Here is a 23,642-nt window from a genome sequence, read left to right as displayed (position 1 = left end):
GAACTCAGACCCACTTATTCCTTGAAATGAGTGTTGTCATTCCAATTCCTATAATTAAATTCATGATTTTGACAGCTGAAACCATAGGAATAATTACAACTTTAGTCAAAATAAGCTGTTACCTTTCAGACTGTTGCCAAGAATATTTTAAAAGTTCCTGCCATGTGTTTTAATTAAATCTGAACTGAATCTTCATCCATCTTACTTCATGTCTAGAACAAATATCCCCAAAATCTCTCCTTTTATCAGACAATCTAGAAGTTCAAAACAAGTATTTTTACCATAATACCAATAATACTAATTTCTACTATAACATGATTATTATACAAAGCAGTTCTACTGATCAGTAAATTATACATACATACTATTGTATATAACCTTATACCTCTATCCTATGTATGGAAAATATGCTTACTTGGATAATCTGAAGCCAGTCATACTGCTTCAGAAATACTAGTGAACTTGCACATCAAATACACTGAGCATGCATCAGCTTGAATTCATCCGTTGTACTAGTATATGTACTGGCAATCTACATGTTATTTGTCACAAGACATGAAGGTGCTAAAAATATTAAGCATTGAAAAAGTCTTTCTATACATTTTTATTTTTCAGTTAATAAGTTAGATGCCAGCACAATTCCAACCACAAAGGAAGAAATTTTATCTCAAATTAGCAGATATCACAGGCACCATAGAAGACAATAAAATGTTTTACAATACAATTTTGCATTCAGAAGTCAACTGTGTAATCATTCAGAAATGTTTAGAGCAGAACAAAACAGCATATAAAGCACAGTACTTGAAAGATGTATACCCTGTATAGTTTATACATCTGCACCTAAAAAAGTAACTTAGTTAAAAAAAAAAGGAAAAAAATAAAAAAAAAAAAAAAAAAAAAAAGAAGCACTAGAACAGTGGCAAAGCCACAAAATTTTCCCCTTCCTACTGCAACATGACAATGAGAACAGCCTACTCTGGATATTGCAGTATCGTGTATAAATACCCAGAAGGTCCAGTTAACAAATGGAGAAGTTGGAATGAAAGCAAGGAACCACCTCTGACATCTAAAATGAAGTATGTTTAGAAACATGTCATTTAGAGTTGAAGATCATTTGCAAAATTTTCTTCTTCCTTTTACAATATCCAACAAGTGAACATACTCATCTATAGAAAAAGAGGACTTACCAACTACCAAAAACGACTCAATATCATAAAAAAAAAAAAAAAAAAAAAAAAAAAAGCAACATGCTAAAAAATGGAAAGTCTCTTAATATCCTAGTTTGCAGTGCACCATGAAAACAGAGACAAAATCTTATTTAATAGCTACAGAATTTTGACGGTTAGCCTTTTTGTTTCAACTCAGTGTATTCTGAGAAGTGCTTCACCTATCAAAATTATCAAATGATATTTTTACCTTGAAAGACAAAATTCTATACTATATGAACTCCCTCATCAGCAAAAATTGTTTTTACTTTTTCTTCCTCAGAACGACAAGACATCAGTAACAAGTCAAATCCACTAAAGAAATTAACAATAGTTCTAGAGAAATCACTACCTTACTGGGAATTAAATAGATACTGGGAAAAAATAAATTAATAAAAAACACCCAACAGAATACTACAGAACTTATTTCTCTGATTAGAAACAGATGTAATATTTGGAAACTCTCAGGATTCTAGTACCTTCATTTTTTTTGCCTGTTACTTTATATAATACTGAAAAGACCTATTGATTTATTAAATAATTTCTCTATACAGAAAATTTGTTTGTTCCTCACAATTAATTAACAGGGTTGAGTCCTGCCTCTCCAGAGGCCTTGTACAAAAGCAGAAGTTGTACTTCAGACCTCGATCTCACAGATGTTTGGAACAGTTTCATTCTGCCTATGCTTCAAAGAGGATTATAGTGTGCTCAAAAATTCTTTGACCTGCAAAAAGAAACAAGTATTGTCAATCAAATGAAGTATTTATAAGCACAAGTACACAGCAAGTATGCTTACATCTCCAATTCTTTATGCTGCACTACAAGACACAGGAATTAAGTAAACTAAATTTAGGGCTGGCTATACAGTTTCTTGTTTGTTAAGAACTTTTTCAGTCATGACACCTGTATTTTAGCAGGTACAGAGAACTGCGCATTGCAATGATACTCATTTCTCCAGTGCTGCCAAACTATAGTCCTGCATCACAAGTGAATTAATGTAAGGGCAAGTCTAACCTAAATGAAAGGAAGATAATGATTATGTCAAAGGCTGTATCATTTAGAATACACCAGGTCACACCCACTACCATGATGCTGTACATATTCTGTGTTAATGAACTGTCCAATGCATCTATTTAGTATGTTCCTCAGAATGAGAGGCTGGAAAATAAATAACATAATTCCTAGCAAGAGCATAGTACTTAAAGATTTGATACTCCAGGACAGTGCTATAGATATTCCAGTTTGTTCTTAAAATACTGGAAGTTGTGTGTGATTAAATGGCTACAGGGACCTAAAAATACTGAAGTTCTGATCCATTGAGTGGTATCTAGAACCTTGAATGAGGTTGGTCTATGGTCCTGGTCTATGATCTTACGCAGAGACCCAATACAGCACCTCAAATAATCCTTAAAATTGCAGTGAGAATAGGATCCAAGACAGGCAGCATGCCAAGTAGTGGACTAGTATAACACTTAAAGGTGCAGCTACTTTAGACAGCAACATCTTAAATTCAGGACCACACCCAATAATTGTAAGAAGACACTGTGCTGACAACCCCCTTCTTACCACAAGTATGCATACCTTCTTTCCTCTGCTTCCCCCACCCCCAAAGCACAACAGTAATCACTCCCTTCTTTTAAAGCACAGCAGTAGGAAGAGATAGCAGTGAGGGTCTAACAACCTTCTTTTTAGAATGTAACTACTCAGTAATTATAGGACCCAAGCAGGACTGCAACTAGCCGTAAAACTCCTTTCACACTGAAGAACATCCTAGCAACTACACTGCAAGACAGTCTGAACTCAGAGCACTTTCCACTCTATCTGCTCAACTTATGGTACAGAAAGGAATTAACAACTCACTGCAGAATATGGTTCTCATTTTATTGGCAAAGGCTATCATACACAGATCACATCTGAAAATACTTTGTCCAAGCATCTTGTCCAAATTCCTGATGTGAAATAGAAACAGACCTGGGATCACATTCTGAAATTGTGACCCTTCCTCTCCTACTTCAAGACTCAAGGAGATGGAAAAGGGTCAAATGCCTTCTCATGGAGAAGGGAACAGAATATAAACCTGTGCAAATATTCTAACTAGAAGGGTGTCACGAGAAAGTCGTTCTCCCTTTTAAAAACACTGCATGAGGAACCTTATCATATTGATTTGCATTAGGCATAGTTTCAGGATTGGTCTTTGAAACTGAGCATGTCAGAGATAAGCAGGAAACAGTTTCTTCGTCCTTACTGGACAAAAGCACACACTAGAGGTTAAAGCACTCAGCCTGATGAAGACTACAGCAGTTCTGGGCCTCCACTTAGGAAATATTAAAAAAAAAGGCCAACATAAGGCTTAGGCTGTTCCCAGATGAGCTGACAGTCACAGGGGTCAGCTCCTCCAAAAACTCTATTTAGGTGCTGGCTTTATCTCATGGTGCAGATTGGAAGCATATTCACTTTACAGATGGGATGTCTAGTTGCTCCATCAATTCACAAGCTTTAAAGAGCAAAGATTATGAAAGCTGCTTTAAATCATTTCTAAATGGACAAACTGATAGCAAAGGACATAGCTGCTTTTCTCACGAGGTGAACAATTATTGCTGAAGGAAGAAAAAAAGCACAGTATCATTGCTACACTCTGTAAGTTACTGCAATATTTCAATCACCTTGCCCTCAGCTGAATCTCCTCATGATTCAAATACCAGGCACCTAAGCAGTTAACATATGAAGGGGCTTGATGGGTTGCCCTAACTTCGAAGTTTTTAAACATATATATATATATGTATACATATGTGTGTGTGTGTATATATATATATATATATATAAGAATATATATATATAATATATAATAATATGTTTGCAGAAGGTGAGCTAATTTCACACACACACAAATATATAAAACAGGCAGGAAGACAGCCAAAGCCCCAAAGTAAATCACAGCCAGAGCCAGTAGTAGCATTCAGGAACCATACTCTCAAGTACTCCCTCAGTACTTGGTTTCTTACAGCAGCACCCACATTTTTCACTGCCTTCCCACGTGGCACTGAGGAGGCTGGCTGTCTGAGCTGTCACAGCTCCCCACTCCCAAGTGGTGAGCTGGAAGCACTCATGGCTGGGGGTAAGCAGCGCCTGAGCAATGCTTTTATCCTTTTAGAAGGATAATTATACAATTAAGTATATTATTTTTATAGCAAAGGATCCTTCTTTGCATTAGCTATATAGCCATTTATTATGACAGACTTACTATGAGCTAGAAGGACTAATCCCTTACTCTCTTTTATTTAGCTAGAAAAGCCTGCAAAGCCTAAAGTTTGATTGACTTGCTTCTTTGGATCAAAATTCAGCTGTACGTTTAGTAAAGTCATCCTTTAATTTCTTACTGTAATGGTTTTCACCTGCATTTTCACAGTACCTAAAACTAATATTGCACTTGAGATATCTGACTTGAATCTGTGGTCTTATTTCTCTGTCTCAACAACTACCTTTTGTCAAATCCCCACCACCATATTTTTTTAGGATATCCGCACAATTTTAGAAGCGAATAACAGCTCTTTTAAATGATTGAGGATTATCTAAAATAATCATTGTATTTGCAGAAAAAGTCAATAGCAAATGTTGTCTCAAAAAAATTTTTTTTAAGAGAACTTCTACAGAGGAAATTAAATAGATATGCAGGTTCAAACTTCAGTCTAACTTCAAAGAACACTACAAGCTGAAAAACAAGAAGGATCCTGAATATACTTCAACACACTGGCAATAAACCTAAATGATCAATTTGTTCTGCTTGTCAAGTTTTACCTTTTCAGTCATGTGATCATATCTGTCCTTTTTGCCTTTGAAGTCTTCATTAACATCTAATGTTAAAATAGGTATTTCCTGTAGGTATTCAAAATCAGTTCTGCATTGGAATAGGAGCAAAGGAGGAAATATTAGTAATGGAAAACAAGCATACATCACGAAAGTATGCATCAGTATTCACTGTTAAGATTCCCATAAGAAGTGCAGATTTAAAATACACTCATGAATTCTGAATATAAGAATTAAAGAAAGAAGCTTAAATCTACAGTGAAACTTCTAGGATATACTGTTGAGCATGCTGTTCTCCCAGTACCTGAGGTTAAACTCCATTGTGTATTGCAATATATGCTTAATTGAACGATCTGGAATTCAATGTTACAGGTGAAGAGAACGAACTCAAGTCACACTGCATGTCCAGCAATATTTAACACCCCGTAATCCCAAGACTACTAAGGAAGTAGAAATCTTCCCAGGGTATAATTTTGCATTTTAAAGGAAAAGCTGAAGTTTCACAGGTGGAAAAAGTATTAAAAACACTCCTGTAAAGACAATCTTACAGTGATCACTAAGCAAATCCTACCGCAATGTTCTATGCTGAAGCCAACTTTCATGTTTATAGTGAAGCTTCTCCAGATATTCAATAGGAATTTCTTGTTCTTCATCTCTTCCACGCAAGTAAATCCTATTTAAACATTTCTAAAGACAAAAGATTAACAAAATATACATGGATTGATTGTGTTCACAGTAGTAAAGAGGAAGCCTAGTCTGACAGAGTTTTTCTGCCAATCTCTTCCTACTAGGCTAAATAGGCGACTCTGCCTAAGGTGAATACAAATTGTTAACTAAGTTTAGGAGCGTGGAAACCTTACTACATGTCCAGCTGACATAGCCTACATATCTGTCCTACCAAAAGGCAGGCAGGACCAGGGAAAAAAATAAATAAAAAAATCATATTATTTCTCCACTACAAGGAAAGGTCTCAAGTAAGCTTTTAACAAAAATAAAATTTTTTAAAAAAAGGGAGACCAGCATATTGCACAAAAAGAGCACAGAAATATGGGTATGACATCATGGGTGGGCATTTCAAAATCTCATTTGGTATTTCCAGCTTTAAGAAACCCAGTTTTAGAATGTAATCATTCACTACAAGCCTGAACAGATCAAAAGCCTTAGTAACAAAGCAATCTAAACTGCTTTATTTTGCAATTTAGATAGGTACTCTTGACTTACAGGAGTGAGGGTGGATGGGATGATACAGAACTGTGAGCCTTGTAAAGAAGTCTTCCCAGTAACTCCAGCAAATTACATAAGGGAGTTGTTTAAAACAACAACAAAAGTTTTAAAAAAGTAGAGAAGTATGGAAGCAACTTCTAAATTAGAGCACTTTTAAAAATTTTAGTTTTCACTCTCGTGCCTTTTCATCCTCAAGAGATGCTTATTATGTTGTTATCATTTTTAAAATACATTAGATGCCTAAACGTCAAATCACTGTGCTAAATCATCACACATAGTAAGTGAATTCACCTGGCTTGTCTTCCTTGTCCCACACGAAAGGGCTTTTTCCCCCCACTGATCACCTGTGGTGTTAACTATAAAATATTATCATGGCAATATTCCTATAATGATTTCTACTTCTCACTTGCTTTTACTTCCAATGCTATTTTCTAGTTTGTTTTGTCATTTAGACATGCTGCTTTTATAATCTGGAAATCATTATCACATTTTCCTAATGGATGCAAATATATCATATGTTGCTAGGACAAAAGTACACTAACAAGTGTAAAATAAACATAAGAGTAAGCATATGGCAAACACACACATAGGTCTGGAATACTGTAACTCCAGATGGCAAACCTTAATGCCAACAACAAAAAATGTATGTATGTACAACGACACAGGTTGTAACAGTTGCAAAGAACATTCTTATTCTAAGTGTTTCCAGACTGTTAGTATTAATTCAAGCATTATAATCTTTAAGGGAATATTACAATCTGAACTGAACTCTAAACATTAGGGCTGTTATGATGAGAGGTGAGGCTAGCTCAAGGTTTTGAAACTAAATGTGCTCAGAGTTAGCTTCAAGGTTATCCTCCCAATTGCTTCCTGGCCTGTTCGAGACATCCAAAACAAACCCTGAAACAAAGATACAATGAGATCTGCTAATACGAGAAGAGAAGCCTCCCATAGCTCTAAAACTAACCACCTTCCAGAATGCAGAAACAGATTAGAGAGGTAAAATCCTGTATGGACAGGCGACAGGGCTCAGAATAGCAGATACAGTCTATTTACTAAAGCTTGCATAAAGCATCATCATGCATCATCATGTCTTAGCTTCCTATCACAACAGGATTCCCCCACTCTAGCAAGTATTTCAGCGAGATTTTTTTTCCCCTATTCTCACAGCAATACTAGTGACTCATCATTCTCTCCATTGATGCTGAAACAAGGAAAAAGACAGTTCATCGGAACTGTGGTTCAGTGGTAGCAGAAAGGGCTAGTATTTTAAATGCAAAAATTTACTGGAGAGCCTAAAAAAGAACTGTGATCTTAATAAAGATGCTTACAAGCATAGTATTATTTCCTCCTTAAAAAGGGCTTAGAAGTATAGTTAAAAAGTATAATTTTTTTTCAGAAGCAATAAATACTGTAGGAACATAAACAAAAACAATTTTTTATAGGGAAGATATAGAACACATACTCCCATTCTGTTTGTGGTCATAAATTTTTATTCCTCACCTCAGGAGTAGCTCTGAGATAAATGATCCCATCTAGCACTAGCCTTTGACCGAACTGTTTATTCATCCAGTCATGCCAGTCTTGGTAAATAGTCCATTCAGTCTCGTTCATACAATCAGACTCATATAAGTTAGCTGCAAAGATGTATCTGTGAACAGGAAATATTTTTGTGAGCAAAGCAAAGCTTGAATAAGGTTATCATTTTGTTTGCATCAAGTACTCATGAGCAGCCAAGAACATCAGCTGAATACAGTAATTTTGTAACTTCTTTGAGGTATGTCTGGATTGGAAAAGTTGGTATCCTTATCCTATAACTATTTCTATTGCAGTTGCCCATAAAATTGTCTACAAAGAGCAGTAACATTTGCAGTTCAGAAAAATCTGAAGGCCACTTAAAAACTTCACCTCTTCACTGAGGTGAACACCAGGGTAATTAATTTACAATATCCTGGAACGCAGCAAGTCCTCAAAAATTAGACACGATTCATTGGTGAAGTTCGTGAAATCAGAAACTGATAGGTATGGCACTATGAAATAGCTAGAGTTGTTTCAAAGAGCATGAAAGAAAACAAGAATAAATGGCAGATTAAGAGATTGTTCTTCTCAATGCCTATTTCCCCTCTTTTCTTTAGAAGGTAACATGAGCACACAAAACATAAGAAATCTACTCACAATGAAGAAAAAACTGCACATAGTTAATCAAGTTTATACAAGAGATTTATAAATCCTCAAGCCAGTAAAATTACTTCATTGTCAACATTGTTGAAAGAAAGCTAACAAGCCATTTATTGATACTCTTGTAATGCACCAGTATCAAAACTATAACCAAAACAGTCACAGAAACTCATGCATACTCTCCTTTTTATTTTTGTATTTATTTCTGTGTTTTACTTGGGAGGATTTTACTCTTCGCTTGAAGAACTGCAAGTCCAACATACCTGTCACTATAGACAGATCGCTCAAAGAAGACCACAGGATTCTCTGCCTCTCGGAGTTTCCCATCAAGGGATCTGAGCTGAGCTCGGATCCTACTGAGGGACGCATATGTCTGGAAAGTGAAAGACCACCGCTCCGGTTTCTCATACATCATCCGAAGCACATTTCCACCACTTTTCTGTGACGCAGTCAGCTCCTGTTTTTGAACAAAGATAGTGGCTCTTTGAGTACACAAGGGTAGGATATTAAAATTAGGCAGAATTGCTCTATTGCATTAAAGCTGTTCAGCCTTTACTTCAGGTTTACAGTTGTGTCATTTACCTCTCAAACCTATCTATATACAAGACAGAAATGCAAGCAACATTATTTTTGCTACTGCACTGAGCTGAACAAACACAGCTATCTTCAGTCTATGGGTTTAAAATGCTAAAGAAGTATCAAGAAAGTTTGATTGCTACTTACAAACTTCAGTAAAAGAACGATATCCTATCAGAACAAGAAGTCAATAACATGCTAGAAAATTCATGCTCCTTTTACTCTGACAAACGTGAGTTTAACTTTGAAAATCAGCTAGTTTAGTACTTCCCTCTATTAATTACAGTCCATATGACAATAGCTGCTGATATAACACCATAGCAGATTATTATGCTCTTGTCTTACCCAGGAGGTTCAGAACACATTCCAGGCAAAAGACCTTCAGCCCACAAAGTACTGCTTGAACACGTCAAGGTAGCTATGAAAGCTCAAATAGAACCTAACTTCCAGAGAATCATTTTATGCACTTATCAGAGATAAGTGTTGTGCCTCAGTTTTACTGGAAAATATAGTCTATCAAAGACTTCTGCCTGAATCCTTTCACTACAGTATCTATAATTTTTTGAAAAATATCTCACAACTTGGTCTCGGCATTAGCATTTAACTCCGAAGAGATGGCAGCTAGATTTTGGCACTCCAGGCACAGGAAAAAAGGAGGGGAAAAAAGCAGGAAAACAGAGGAAAGGTCTGTTGTTTAGGCTGTACAATATTCTTCTTACTAGAAACATAACTAGCATTCAGTACTATGTCGCTCCAAAGTAGCTGCCACTGTTACCGCATGAATTACACTGCAAATACCAAGGAGAACATTACAAGCTATTGATAACGCAAGCAACACTGTAAGAGCTATCTATGGACACCGGCACAAACAACTTAACACGCTATCTAATCGTTACTAGAGGAACACTTGATTTAATGTTTCCTGACTAATTTTAGGAATCATATATAATGCTGTAATTGTGCAAACCAGCCAAAGCAATTGGAGAAAAGGGAATTTTAGTAGATCCAGTTTCAGAGATGATTATGAAGGGTGTAAAATTATATCTAAATTAACAAATCTTTAACAGACTTGAACTTCAACTAGCTTGTCCATTATTTCCTTAAAGAAAAGATATTCATCTGGTTTTGTATTCAAGTTTGTTTCGCTATCCCCCCCCCCCCAAAAAAAAAAAAAAAAACTCTACTAGAACTCTCTAACTCAGAATAAGGATAATTGAGGGGAAGTACATACGATAAACAATTTAGCAGTAGTTCATTATTTCTTAAACATTTTTAAGGATACTTCCAGGACACCTGAACAACCCCCTGCTTTCACCTGGTTAGTTCAAATATGCTGAAAGTACATTCTGCCTAATGTTTTTCCATCCTTTGCTTTTGTAAGTAAAGAGCAGGCTTTCACCACTTTTACAGTTTACATCCTGATGTTTAATGACATTTATTCTATAATACACCTTGTAGGTTAGAAGTTCTGACAATAAACCATTTGAACATCACAAGCCTAATCAGAAAACACTATTTGCAAATACAATGGGAATTCCAGTAACAGAAGAATCAGTGAACTGTTCGCTACCAAATATGTTTTAACATACTTGCTTTATCACATATATCAATCAGTCTTCTGAAATTAGTATTTAACCAGTCAAAGTTTCACCTTAGGTTCTTTTATCATACCTCACCATCTTCTTCAGCATTTTGTTGAACATTGCACCATCTTGCTACAGGCTCAGGAACAACTTCCCATTCTTCATCAGCTTGTTTGAGAATATTCACAAATGTTGATTTCCCTGCAGCTGCAGAAAAATCATGCAGGTAGAATGGTAGTCAAAAAATACTGATACTGTCATTCATTAACTATGAGACAGATTTGTTTTAAGGATCCATAAATTACAGTCTCCTACACCCATGTACCTTCAGCTTTATGAAAAGTATGAATCACAGATCATTAAGAAATAAAGTCTGAGTGGTTTTCTTTTTTAAAAAAAAAAAACTGCATCAACACTAAATTTAACAAAAGTCAAAAATGACAGCAAGACTTAGTCCAGATCAATTACCTAAATTCTAAAAAGTTACATTTGCAATTAGAACACTCAAATTTTTTTTTTATATAAGTATAGTGGCCCATTCTCAGTCACAAAGTTGTTCCAGCCTTCATGTGTTACTATATCCAAAAAAGAGCATTTAAGAAATGTAAAACAGAAGTGGTGGGTTTTCTAATGAAGACCTAGACTTGCACTACTAGTCGCTTCCCACAGCACAGGAGAGATTAATCGGCCACTAGCTGAACAACGTTCAGGAAATTAAGGAAGATTTAAAGCTCTGAGAAGCTAGACCATTTAGTTATCAATTGCCAGACTACATATCAGTAAAGAAGCAGAAATCTCCTGCCCTCAATTTTTATGAGCAGCTTCTTGGCTAAAACGTATGGCTTGTTGTCAGTAGTCCATTACACCCCCGGCTCTTCACAACAGCTAGACAGGCTTTTCTTCTTTACTGAGAGGAGTATTGAATGTTACAAGTTTGACTTGATAGCCTGCATCTAAGCAGGCATTCATGGTAAATGAAAGTAATTGAAGAAGTCCTATCCAAGAGCTGAATGCGTTAAGAAGTGAGTAAAATAAAAGTAATAGCGTTAATTGTTAATGCTTTATAGTAATGTTTCTCACGTTATTTCTCAGCTTATTTGCACTACACAACTCACCTAGCTCGTTTATATTTGCTAACCTGACTAGAAGTCTATTTGGCCCTTTCCCCACACCATCCTCCCCCTCGCACACAAACACCCCGGGAAAAAAAAAAAAAAAATGTTTGCCTGCCGGGAGAACAACCTGCGGGGCGACGCCGGTAAGGCGACGGGGCCGGGACCACAGTCGGCCCAACTCACCGATGTTGCCCTCGACCGCAATCTTCTTGATGTTGCCCTCCAGCCTGCCACGCTTGGGAGGAGTGGCCATGGAGGCGCAGAGCTGCTTTCTGAGTACGTCTCGAAGAACGGGAACGCTGCCGCCGCAGCGCGAGCCGATAACGGCCGTAACGGAAATAACCGTCGCCTCTTCCGCCGCCGCGCTCGCGCCCAGCCCGGCGCCCCGTTCGAATTTGGCGCGCGAAGGGACTGACAGGACGGTAGCCTGACGTCACCGGCAGCGCCGGGGTGCTGAGCCCGCGGCGCCTTGTACGGGTGGCCGCGAGGGCCAAAAGCTGGTGCAAGAGGGCTCGGTGCGGGAGCGAGCGCGCGCCAAACGGGTCCGGGCAGGCGGCAAGAGGCGAAAGGCCGCTCGGCCGATTGCAGCGCTGCGGATCAAGGGAGAGTTGCAGAAGGCGAAGCACATCGATCGCTGAGCGCGCTGAGCGCTCCGGGGGCGACGCATGCGACGAGTTTCTCGGCTCTCAGCGCCGAGGGGGCGGCACGGCGGCGGCCAGCGCTGCCCCCCTCTTCTGCCACCCTGCAGCGTTTGGTTACTCGGCGAAACGCGTAAGCTTCGCTCTGCCTTCCTCCAGTAGCGAGAGGAGAGCAGCGGGAGGGCCGTGACCTTTTCCCGCCGCCGCGGAAAGGAGCGTCGCAGCAGCGGGTCAGGCGACGGCCGGCACAGCGAGCTTCGCCGCGCGTGTAGACGTGCGCAACCGCAGAGCGGAGCCAAACTGGACCCAACAGCGTATACCCGCGTACCCGGGAAAGACTCGTCCTCGCTGCGGCACAGGATTTAACCCAGAGCTGCAGCCCCGGGGCCTCCACGGGGGCTCCTGCTGCCCCAGCCCCCTTGTGCGCGCCGTGCACCCCGACCTGGCCAAGCTAAGGAGGAGGAGGGCAATGGGGCGCCTTGGCTAAACAGGCTGGAGCCCGTTGTCACCCAGGGCTGAAGCCTTGTGCGGCCGAATCCTCTCTTCCTGCAACTCTCGCCTCCCTCACGCTGCCTCGCAGAAAGCCGTCAGGCACTGGGCTTTGGGCCGGGGGTATCCTCTAGGTGCATTACAACACAAATATAAATTATAATTGCCAGTGCAAAGTTCTCTCATCCATACGCTTCAACGGATGAAAAAAAACAGAGTTTCAAAAATACGTTTACAACCCTGAGGAGCACTAATTTGAGCACAGCAGCCTCAGTGTACCTTGGGGGCCCCACGTGACAGGTTCAGAAACAAGACCAGAGGAGGCTGCAAGGCATTTGCACCTTCCACAAACCACAGCAGCAGCAGCACAGGCTTCCCCTAGCAGCGCAGAAGAGGCTACCAAAAGGAAACAGTTAATACCATTTCCTCATGCGCAGACAATCAAAGCTGTCAGGGTTTCTAGAAGCGGGCAGCAGCAGCTCCGCGCTTGGAAAGCCCAGCAGCGAGCCTTTCCAGATTTTTACAGGAAAAAATTAAAGCATGACCATGGCTGTATATAGCTCACTGACAGGAGCTAATATGTAACCATTCAAATTAAAAATCTTCCAGAAATATACTAAAAATGAAACAAAATGGACTTAAAGGCAATTAAGGCATCTTGTTTGGCAGGTTACTGCTGAAAACATTAAAATCCTTCAAAAGGTCATCCACTTCTTTGAAAATGCGTTTCCCAGTAATACCATCAAAGCATCAAATCATTTTCGTTCTCAAAAGTCCAAGTTAAACTGAGAAAAATCTTCAAATCCATGAAATGTGTACAGGCAACAAACAAGGCAGTCAGGACCAACACTCACCCTTAACAATGCACCAAAATTTTGACACAGGAGCAGGTCTTGTTACAAAAGGAACCGTACCAGCCACCACACCACACCACACCACAAATGGTGGCTGGGCACCTGCTCCAAGTCACACAGAAACATCTAAAACTTGAGTAACTGCACTATAGTTTGCAACATGCAAAGCACTTACAGTTCGTTACTCTATTTTTAAGGTTACAGTTCATGACTTAAGTTACATGTAAAGCGCGTGCAGCTGCAAGCACCATCCTAGAACTCTTTTTGCACGGTCACTGTATCAAACACACAAAAATCATGATTATTTGGGGACAGAAATGAAATAAAGGCAAGGCCATATCACTTCTAATCTGATGGTTAAAATCACTCTCCGTCTGCAAGAAACAGATGACTTACCACCTAAAGCCCATCCTGAAGAGTTTATGATGTGACTAGAGCAGCTGAAGGGCAGGAGGAAGGAAGCGCTCTCAGAGGGGCAGATGTGGAAGGGAAGGGAAGAAAACTCCAGGGAGCTGGCGTACTCCAAAGGTCAGGGTCGAGGTGGGCTTTTAAAAGAAAAAAAGACATCTGTGCCGCTGAGCGTGGCCAAAAGGAGAGTCTGTGCTTTGTGTGAACCTGGGGACCTGAAACAGCAGAGCACTGAGGGCATGATGTGCCACCACCACTGCAGGAAAGCTTTCAAAATAACCCCAGACAGAGGCTGACATTCAGCTAATGCGACACTAAACTTTCTATCCGAAATTCCTAGCCTGAGCTCCATTTGTATTTTGTAAATTCAGGGCATCAAACAAGGAAATATAGAGGGTATCAGGTTGTTTTATTGCTATCGTGTCTGCCTGCAATACAAATATTCACAAATTCACGCAAGGCATTTACAAAAATCTAATTTGTATGTGTAATGTTCATATGTGTACAATATACAGAAAAAAATCTATCTACAAATAGAAGTTAATTTAGAAACAAGCTCAAGAAGAAAAAAAAAAAAAAGACAATCATGGTCAAACGTAGCTATTTATTTTTTTCCTTATAAACAGCCTTCAGTTTCTTATTGAAAAAAAAACTAGAATTTAAATATTTTGTCCCATCACATACAACAATCTGTATACATTATTTACATCTCTCAAATAAACATGTTGCAGATTTTCAGACATTCAACTTTTTTCTTCTTTTTTTAAATCAAAAGCTGTTTTGATTTAAAACTAAAATACCAATCCATGAATACAAACTGAAGCAATATTGGCACAGTTAGCTTACAGTAAGGGCTCCCATCTTGCATTTTGTATTTTACACCTTATTTTCTCACATCTGTTTTAAGATTCTAAAGGAGGAGGAAAGTTAGTGTTGCTTTTATAGTATCTTTTTGGCCTTTGAAAATGGCCTTTTATTCAAACCTCATTCACTGTTACTGCATATCAAGGTATGTGCTTCCGCAATATTAAGCAACACGATTTCAGCATACAGAAGTAGTAAAACAGCATTGAAAATAAGTGTTCCCTCCACAACATGTCTCTGAAAAATGTGAGACGTTGCAAATGTACAAAAATAATGAGTATAGTTTAGTGGCTATAAAAATTAATTTTCCCTAAAAATACAATATTCTATGAACAAGTTAGGGAGTTTGTTCCTAAAACAAAAATGTAATTTGATATTTAACTACACTGCAATCTTAACCTGGTAAGAGGAAATTAAGACAAGCAGAAAAATACAAGGTTTAATACTAATGACCAGTGTTGGTCTCATAAGGTAAAACATCCAGGAAAAGACAACAAGCAATCGTAAAACTGCCAGAGGTTTTAGTAGTGCAGCTTGGAAAAACCTGACTGATATTAGCGATGAAGGAAACAAGATTCAGAATACCAGCGAGTTTTCTAATTAAAGAGGAGCAAGGAGTCTGTATTCATGCTGCAGCTTTTTAAATAGTCCAACTAAGAATGTTTTATATACAGTAATACAGCACTCTGGCAGGTAGGAAGAGGGAGAGGCTGACAAGAAAAAAAAATAAAACTACCCAAAAGGATTTGTTATGTGTGGTAATTCAAGAGGGCAGGAATGAGAAACAGGTACAATCTGAAAGGTAAGTAAAGTCAATAGCAGCAAATAGGTATCTTACCTGTAAATGAGTGTCAGGGAGATTGGGAGAGTGTTCAGTTCCTAAATACTGAATAAGGACAGTGCTTGTCTATCTTGTATCTTAAAGTAAAAGCAAAAGTTCAAAATTCTACATTGCATAGTAAGCAGTAAAAGAAACTTGATACTTGCAGATGGGCTATCTGCCCCTTGAAAATTGTTTTCTCCTCTCAGCTACCATTTAGCTACCTGCAACAGCAGAATGTGGCTTTTTTTTTTCTTCCCTATTTGCACAATTAACTTGGATCCCTGTCTTGAGTGAGAACTACTCAAGAAGGTACAATCTTTGTGAGCGGAATTTTTCTACACAATCTAAATAGTGTCAGCACTGGCAAAGATGGCAGAACTTGAGTAATTTAACAGCGTTTGCCCCATCCCATCGAGGTAGATGACCTCCTGAAGTTACCACCCAAACCACTGACACAGTTAAGTATAGTGGTAGCTGAAGAACACCTCAAGCCACAGAACTTAAGAGCTTATTACACTGGAAGGCCTGAACCAGCACTGACAGCTCAGCCTGGTTTTAAACCTCATCAGCATGTTCTGCTCCAACTGACTACGCAGCCGTAAGCTTTTGTATCACAGAGCTCGTGACATGTAACAGAGAGTCCGTTGAACAGAGGCCTAGAGCAGCATGGGTTCTGTTTGCGGGTTATTTCTCTGGGTTTTACTTGGGGAGAGGGGAGGTCCTCCTCACCTCCCTCCAGCAAATGCACTATTTTATAAACACATTCACCAGATCCAGATTCAGTTTGTAAAACATGGCAACTTTTGTTTAGTACTTCAGTGTGCCCTTACTTCAAAAGTGTAAACACACATGAACTTCTGGTCCCACATCTTTTTGAAGAAAAAAAAAAACTTTAAAAGCTGCAAATATAACAAGCACAGGGATACTGAATCCCAAACACTGCATACGTATCTTTCATGTTGTTATTTTCAAGTGTATAATTAAACAATGTGTTCATACAGCTGTCAGGCAAATCAAGATCTCCAAGCTTTTAGCACATGTCTAGAAATTATTTGGTAAAAATGTTTTCTACCACCAGATTCTAATCACAAAAAAACACACTACCTATGTAAGGCTAATCTTTTACACAATGCATTGTAATTCTGACCTGCAGCAGATGCCTTTGAATTTCCAGAACTGTTAAAAATAATAATAATAATAAAAGTCCAGAGCAAAGGTATAAGAACAGCCAATGCACTGTTATCATAGCAAATCCTCACTTTTAAATCTTCTTTTGAATACTTACTGGTACGTGGTATCAAACTAACCAGACCACTTTAACTCTAATGGAGGATATCTCCTATTTAGCACCTTGGTGCAGACTTACACCACTCTCACTCTCATGTCTTGTTGCAGTGGGGTAACATGAGCTAGCTCTACGACTGGTTGAAATGTCCTTCTCCAGTAAGCACACTCAGCACACATGGTTCCCTGAGCAGTACTGAATCAACTCAGCAAAAGAGATTTTATCGGATATGAAGGTTAATAGCATTTTTAATAGCTAACTGCCCCTGCAACACTACCATGCCTCTGTAATTGGAAACTTACCAACATTTCTCAGGTATTAAGTACACAAAAAGCTCATGTGTGCAACAGCAAGTTCTTAAATTCAGCTTCCTGCCTAGCTGCAGTCTGTTCCAAATACTGCAGTTCAAATTCAGAAGCTAAGCTGCTTTTCCATAGTCAGATGGATGTTATCTGCCCCTGCAATTCTGAAAGGACACTTGTCACAAACTAAAGGAGTCCTTCAACCCTCTGCCTATAGCCAGCATTACTATTCTACAATCACAAAACCAGGCTTACCTAGTCACATCCAGACCACATGTCAGGCTTGCTACACAGTTAAAAAAAATCCTGCAGTTGCAAATAAATGATGAACAATTCATATGGTCCCTACAGGTACTGCATTCCCAGTTGTCTTGGTTAACATACCATACAGCACATAAAAAGGGTGGTATGTGCAAGAGGAACTCTTTCTCCAGCTATCAGGCAGGACAGGAACAGTACTTGCTCAATCCCATATTGGGATATTCTGCTCATCAGAGCTAGTTTCTTCCTTATCACCATATTACTCAATTCCTGTCAGCAGCAACCAGGTGTTACACTGCTGACTGACTCCTCCACTGGCCAGCAGAACTCCTAGCCAGCCAGAGAGTACATGTCCTAAAAAGAGGAGAACTGGCAAAAGTGTTGGGGTGAGTACCACAGTCTTAGGTGACTTGCCAAAGTAATGGAAATGTGTTTGTGCTTCTTGCTTGCTTTTGTCTTTATTCTTCTTATGGCTTGCACATTTTTTTTCCACCCCGTCTCCCTAAAGAGATAACAAGTATTAGGCATCTCCCTCTTTTCCTCCCACATGTGCATACACAAGGGAGAGTCAAGATCCTTACCAGTTGAGAAGGGATAAGACTTTACTCCGACTTTTTAAAACTGGGAGTTTGTTGCAACATTTGAGGGAAAGAAGTCTTTGCATCGTAAGTTTGACCCACCTGGTCCTTCTCATGTGGACTGTGGACCATTCTCTAGTGCAATACTGGATTTTCACAACTGTGCTCAAGTCTGGTAAGAAATGAAGAGACAGAAGGCGTAATAGAAAATTCAACTGCTTCTGCTAGACAAGGAAATTTAACTCAACTGAAGAACAATATTGTTCTTAAAATAAGATGCAGATTATTTTGAAATAAAATATTTTAATTCAAAATAGTGATTCTAGTCTCCAAAATTAACATATGTTTATCAATGGGCTTCTATATTGATTAGCTGGCTGTACCAATGGCTATACCAATTGCAAGTTTTTCAGGCTATTTACACAGTATTTTATTTTTCACTCAATGTTTTCAGTCAAGCAGAAGTGCACAAAATGTAAGCTCAACTGTTCTGTCACATGCTGACCTTGGTTTCAATTATAAAATTTTGAGGTTCAAGAGTCAGTCTAGTGTAAATAGATCAATTTATGTCTTTGTATCATGCAGACCTAAAAACAGTCATCTCTATCTATCTAGCCAAGCCTGGCAACATTAATCCTCTAGTGTATTATTATCAGGCATTGAGTGATATCATTGGATAGCACATTACAAAACCTAATACAGATTTCTTTGAATCCAAAACACAACAGCTGTGACAAGATCTATAAATGAACAAGAGATAGTCTCTTTGCCTCTGTAGCCCTGTGTTTTGTTTCTCAAAGCAGAAATGAGAACAGAAGTTTGTGACAAGTTAACTTCTGTATGATCACAGACTATAGTTTGAATATCTTTGCTAAAACTGTATTGGAATCAGGTTTCTGTTTGCCAAAACCCCCATGACTATCTGAGATGGAGGAAGGACCTATTTTGAATGTTTTTTTTAGAAATAAAAGATGCACTTACCAAATGACAAACCACTGAAAATTCACCAGTATGTTTCTACTATTTTTCCCTGCCGTAGCTGCCTTGGAGATGGGCTGCAATTTTAAATGGGAGAGAACACTACTGCGCTAACATAAATCCAAAGTGGTCCATGAAATCATTTTCCCTCCAAAATAGACTCCCTACCACAGAAAACACTGGCCAGCAGAGCTCCATCACAGAGCTGGGCTTTTTATTCCTATCTTACAAACATCATCTCACTAGCTATTTTTCAAGCTAGATCTTTCTTGGTATTATTCCAGTGTAGTTTTGACACTATTTTCCCTAACTGTATTTGTGCAAACTGATGGTTCATTTGGCAAATGCTAGGAAAGTCTACAAAAGTGACTGACCTAAATTGATGCTTCTCTCTCAAAAAATACAAGCAACTGTGAAATGCCAAACCAGTGCAATAGACAAATAATCATTTGCTAAGCCCAGGCTATCTGAAACTTTGACACCACTGTCGTCATTTTGATTTGGTGACTAGAACTTCACCATCACTTTTCTCTTTAAGAAATACCTAGCTTTGAAAAATTCTGTATTAATCTCTCTAAAAAAATAAGACAAATATTTGTATTAAAAGCTGGAGATCATCGATTTCAGTAAGTTATGGCTTTTTTTAGTGTAAGCATATATAAATTTTTCTAAAACAAGTATCAGTAAGTGTCCTGGGTGTTAGTTCATAATTTCTGTTTCCAGCAACGTTCAGTATTGTATGTGCTTTGCACCTCAGAAGTGAGTCTGCCAAGGCACTTAGAGAATGTAAGCAAGTCTTTTAGGGACTTCATGAGAATGGGCTATCATTGACACAATACAGAACCCATCCACCAGCAGAGTCAATCCCCCAACCAAGCATGTTTCCTTTATAAACACTCAGCACCTGCTAAAAATTCACAATGAATAATAACAATCAAAAAAAAAGGCTATTTACTGCGTGTCACTAACAGACAAAAGATTTCCCCTAATAAAAGCACAGAAAGTAGAGCTTGGCTGTCAGTAATAACAGCGCAAGGTTTTGTTTTGTCTTGTTTTTTAAAAAACAAACGAACAAAAACTAAATACCACACGCTCGCTTAAAGAAACAAGTGACTTGAAAAAATCCTCTTCTTTTTATCTGTCCTTAGAGGTGAGCTTTTCAATCAATTCTTGAAGTGGTGCAAGTTCTCTTCTATCAATAAGGTTGAATTCCTGTAACAAGGATGAGGAGAAAGACATACATACACAGTGTTTTATTTGTGCAACTGAAGTGAAAAGTCTTATTTAGATAGAAGTCAATTGGCAGTAAGCTCTTCAAGTCCAGGGTTAGCCACTACAGCAGTTTCTGTCCATCTGCAATTATCTGTATGGCAAAGTTCAAACGAAAGCCTAAAGCTTTGTCCCCCGTTCAAAGGGGGAAACGTGTGAGGGAGATGCTCTTTGTTGAGGCAGTGGGAGGAGGAAGGGACGTAGCTTTTGAGCAAATGCACTCTTTTCAACATGGTTTCAGATGCTGTCCTCCCTCTCATTTGTTATGAATTACTATTCTATTTAATTATTTGGTAATGAATAAACATACTTTGTTGAAACCAACTTTTCAGCTCCATGAATGCCCCAGCAGTAAATATAGATTCAAATAGAATAAGACACATTTGGGTGTTATAAGTTGTCCATACTCATACAAAAGCATCAGTTGTTAATAAATTGTTAAGTGTTATTTTGATACATTACTTTTTCCAGAACAAAACCAAAACCGTAATGTTCCTGCTAAACTTACCTGAACAAAAAATATAAAGTGCTTGAAAGAAGTGTTAAGATGTGCCTCTTCCTGCAGCTGGATCACTGGATCAAAGTGCTGGTGATAAATGTGAGCATAAACTCTGAAGAGACGCTTTAAAATCGTCTTTGCCACTGACATGAAATTCTTTGGGAAAGGGACACCTAGAAATAACAGAACCAATGGCATATTTTTAAACGTACATGCTACATTCACGTGTTTTGAAAGACATTATAATCCAAATCTGTCTTGCACAAGGGCTGTTTCGTTTCACCCAGCAGTTCAACTGCTCGCACAACACGCACCAAAGCACAAGGAGAGGAGCTTTCCCTCCCTTCAGTAGTCCAGTGCCTCCTGAATTTGCTCCAAGATGAATCTAATTACATTTCTATGTTGAACCCACCTGGCTTCAGCTTCTAGTTACTGAATCTTATTATGCCTTATTATACTTCCCTGAAGAGCCTTCTCTGATCAAGAATTTTCTTCCTATATGGCCTCTAGCAGTGGGATTCAGATGCCCAAATGCAGGCACCTAATGCCTCAGTGATGTCCTCAGTAGATGCCTGGCCTTGACTGCCAGTGCAGAAAGTCTCCTGCAGGCTCTCACTTTCACTGATGGTCCTGTGCAGGTGTCCAAGATACCCAGGCTACCTCAGTGGCAGCAGATACTTCTCTGAAGGTAACTGAAAGCCACCTTAATCACAAAAATGCTCTCTTCCAGATGTCTCATACTCACTGAACAGACACTTATTTCCCCTCTGCTAACTTCCATCCCTCAGACAGATCACTGTCCCTTAGCCAGATCACCATCCCTGAGCCAGAGGCTTTCTTACCTGCCTGCTAAAATACTCCTTTGGTAAAATTGTATTGGTAAAGCACCAAAATATGCTCCTTTCAGTCATTTTACTGAAAATGACCCAGGACAGCTAAAATCAGTTTCAATCAGTTTGCTAGTGCATGATTTTCAATAAAAACTGTTCAGGGAAGAGCCGTCAGCCACTGGGAGCAATGTTCTCTAACTGACAAATCCACAAGCTAAAAAAAAACATGCATCGTCCATCTAAATAATTTGAACCTTTTTAGCTTCCCATTAGGTAGCAGGTTTCCCAGTCAGCTTAGCTCTTTCACAGCTTTTCCAATTGGTGAAGTCCTGTCTGAAGGTCTGAGGCCAAGCTGAATGCTGTAAGCCCCTCCTGATGTCCCTAACAATTTAAAACACTAGCAACGAAATTTTCATACTCCTGCCTAACCTCATGCCTGTGGTTGCATGTTCATCACATCTCCTTCACTAGCTATTCGCTAGCCTTCGCTAGCTCAGGGCCAGTTAATATTCAGTTGGTTGTCCACCGTGACCTTTAAGTCCCTTTCTGAATCATTGCCTTTCTTTTCATAGGATGGTGTATGGGATGTATTTTTTTTTCAAAAAAACTAACTCCACAGAAGTATGAGCTGCAGTAAAAGAAAGATCAAGTCCTGACATAGTCTTCTGAAAACAACTTTAATATGAACTATCACAATTCAGTATTATTCCTGTTAGCAAGGTACCAAATTTCTACCTTAGTTCTGAACTCTGCAATGAAACACTAAAATCAATGTCATATTGTAAGCAGATATTACGCTCACATCTACTAAGCAGGAAAAAATTTAGATTTTTGTCACTTCTTCCCAAACAAACCAGCCTCCCATGCTTCTCTGTTTACTCTAAGTAAAAACAAATGCCACTTGATTCTGATAAGTGGCCTTGATTCTCTGGATAGGCTTACTGAAGATCTGTCAAATGCTTCAGAAACTATTCACAGAATACAAGCAATCAAGAAATCTCCCTTCCTTTTTCTGCAATGGATCATAAGCCTAAGAGTAGCAGCAGTGTACTGGAAAACTGCCAGTTAGAAGCTTTAGAGCAAATAGTTCTTCATGCCTGTTATTACCATATCAGTATTATATTACTAAACTGATGGTGGTTTGTTACTTTCCTCATTTATGAAGGAGATCTCCTTAAAAAATATACATCTTCCATTTTCATTTGAAAAGATTTTTAAAAAACGCATTTAGGATCAAAGATGCAACTCCACTTCCTGGAAGGTAAGGTCTAAGAGAAGTGCCCCATCAGGACAAAACATCTTTTCTGCATCAAAAATCCGTGAGTCTGCACCAGTTTACAGTTTACAAGGTGTTAATAACCTCTTACCTATTTCTAGGGAACAAATCACTTTTCAAAACTAAAAAAAAGCATTCAGTCAAAAAGGTCACTTGTTAAATAGAAACAAGTATTTCCTACATTCTGAATTATGATGGACTCATTAATAAGAGTATTAACATATGGATCAGAGTCTATATGTTAGCATTTAAATTTTATCTTAACAGATCAAAGTGCCTTTCTATATATAATGTAACCTTTCACAGTTGTCCTACCCTAATCAGACCTTTAGGAGACCTTTCAATGGTACAAGACTTCAGTATTTCTGTACAACTGTAATCTCAATACATTGTTCAAGTTTAATTATTTACTTTACCTATTTTAGATGGAAATAGCGTTTCATCATCCAGCTGATCCTGGACCCAAGTCATCAGGTAATCAATGTACTTTGGTGCAGAGCACTTAATTGGTTTCTTTATGTTTGTCCCGTCCGCCCAGTGGTACTCATATCTGGGTTGGGATAACAAGAAGACATTTCTTAACAGAAGTGAATCATGCATACA

The 23,642-nt window shown here is 38.7% G+C and overlaps 2 protein-coding genes across 3 annotated transcripts in view; both read right to left on the bottom strand.

The window, feature by feature from the left end:
* Positions 1-1,597: 1,597 nt before the first annotated feature.
* On the bottom strand, positions 1,598-14,166 carry DCK (deoxycytidine kinase). 2 transcript variants are annotated; one of them, XM_062574254.1, is made up of 7 exons: positions 14,063-14,166; positions 10,659-10,777; positions 8,675-8,868; positions 7,737-7,884; positions 5,581-5,696; positions 5,001-5,100; positions 1,598-1,929 (listed from the first exon to the last, which is right to left on the bottom strand). In XM_062574254.1, the coding sequence occupies exons 3-7, from the start codon at positions 8,824-8,826 to the stop codon at positions 1,903-1,905; spliced, it is 543 nt and encodes a 180-aa protein (XP_062430238.1). In that variant the 5' UTR covers positions 8,827-8,868; positions 10,659-10,777; positions 14,063-14,166; the 3' UTR covers positions 1,598-1,902. The 2 variants fall into 2 exon arrangements, with proteins under 2 accessions (XP_062430238.1, XP_062430237.1); XM_062574253.1 differs by lacking the exon at positions 14,063-14,166 and adding an exon at positions 11,869-12,158.
* A 296-nt stretch (positions 14,167-14,462) lies between these two features.
* The window catches only part of MOB1B (MOB kinase activator 1B), a 43,320-nt gene continuing 34,140 nt past the window's right edge, over positions 14,463-23,642 (bottom strand). The window contains exons 4-6 of the mRNA XM_062574255.1: positions 23,456-23,589; positions 20,943-21,106; positions 14,463-20,377 (exon numbers count right to left, since the gene is read on the bottom strand). Coding sequence (XP_062430239.1) covers positions 20,300-20,377; positions 20,943-21,106; positions 23,456-23,589 — 376 coding nt within the window. The 3' untranslated portion in view covers positions 14,463-20,299. The remainder of the gene's footprint in view (positions 20,378-20,942; positions 21,107-23,455; positions 23,590-23,642) is intronic.

This window comes from Rhea pennata, chromosome 4 (assembly GCF_028389875.1).
Source record: "Rhea pennata isolate bPtePen1 chromosome 4, bPtePen1.pri, whole genome shotgun sequence".
Taxonomy (NCBI): Eukaryota; Metazoa; Chordata; class Aves; order Rheiformes; family Rheidae; genus Rhea; species Rhea pennata.
The sequence above is the reverse complement of the archived record's forward strand: the minus strand, read 5'-3'. Positions and strand labels throughout refer to the sequence as shown.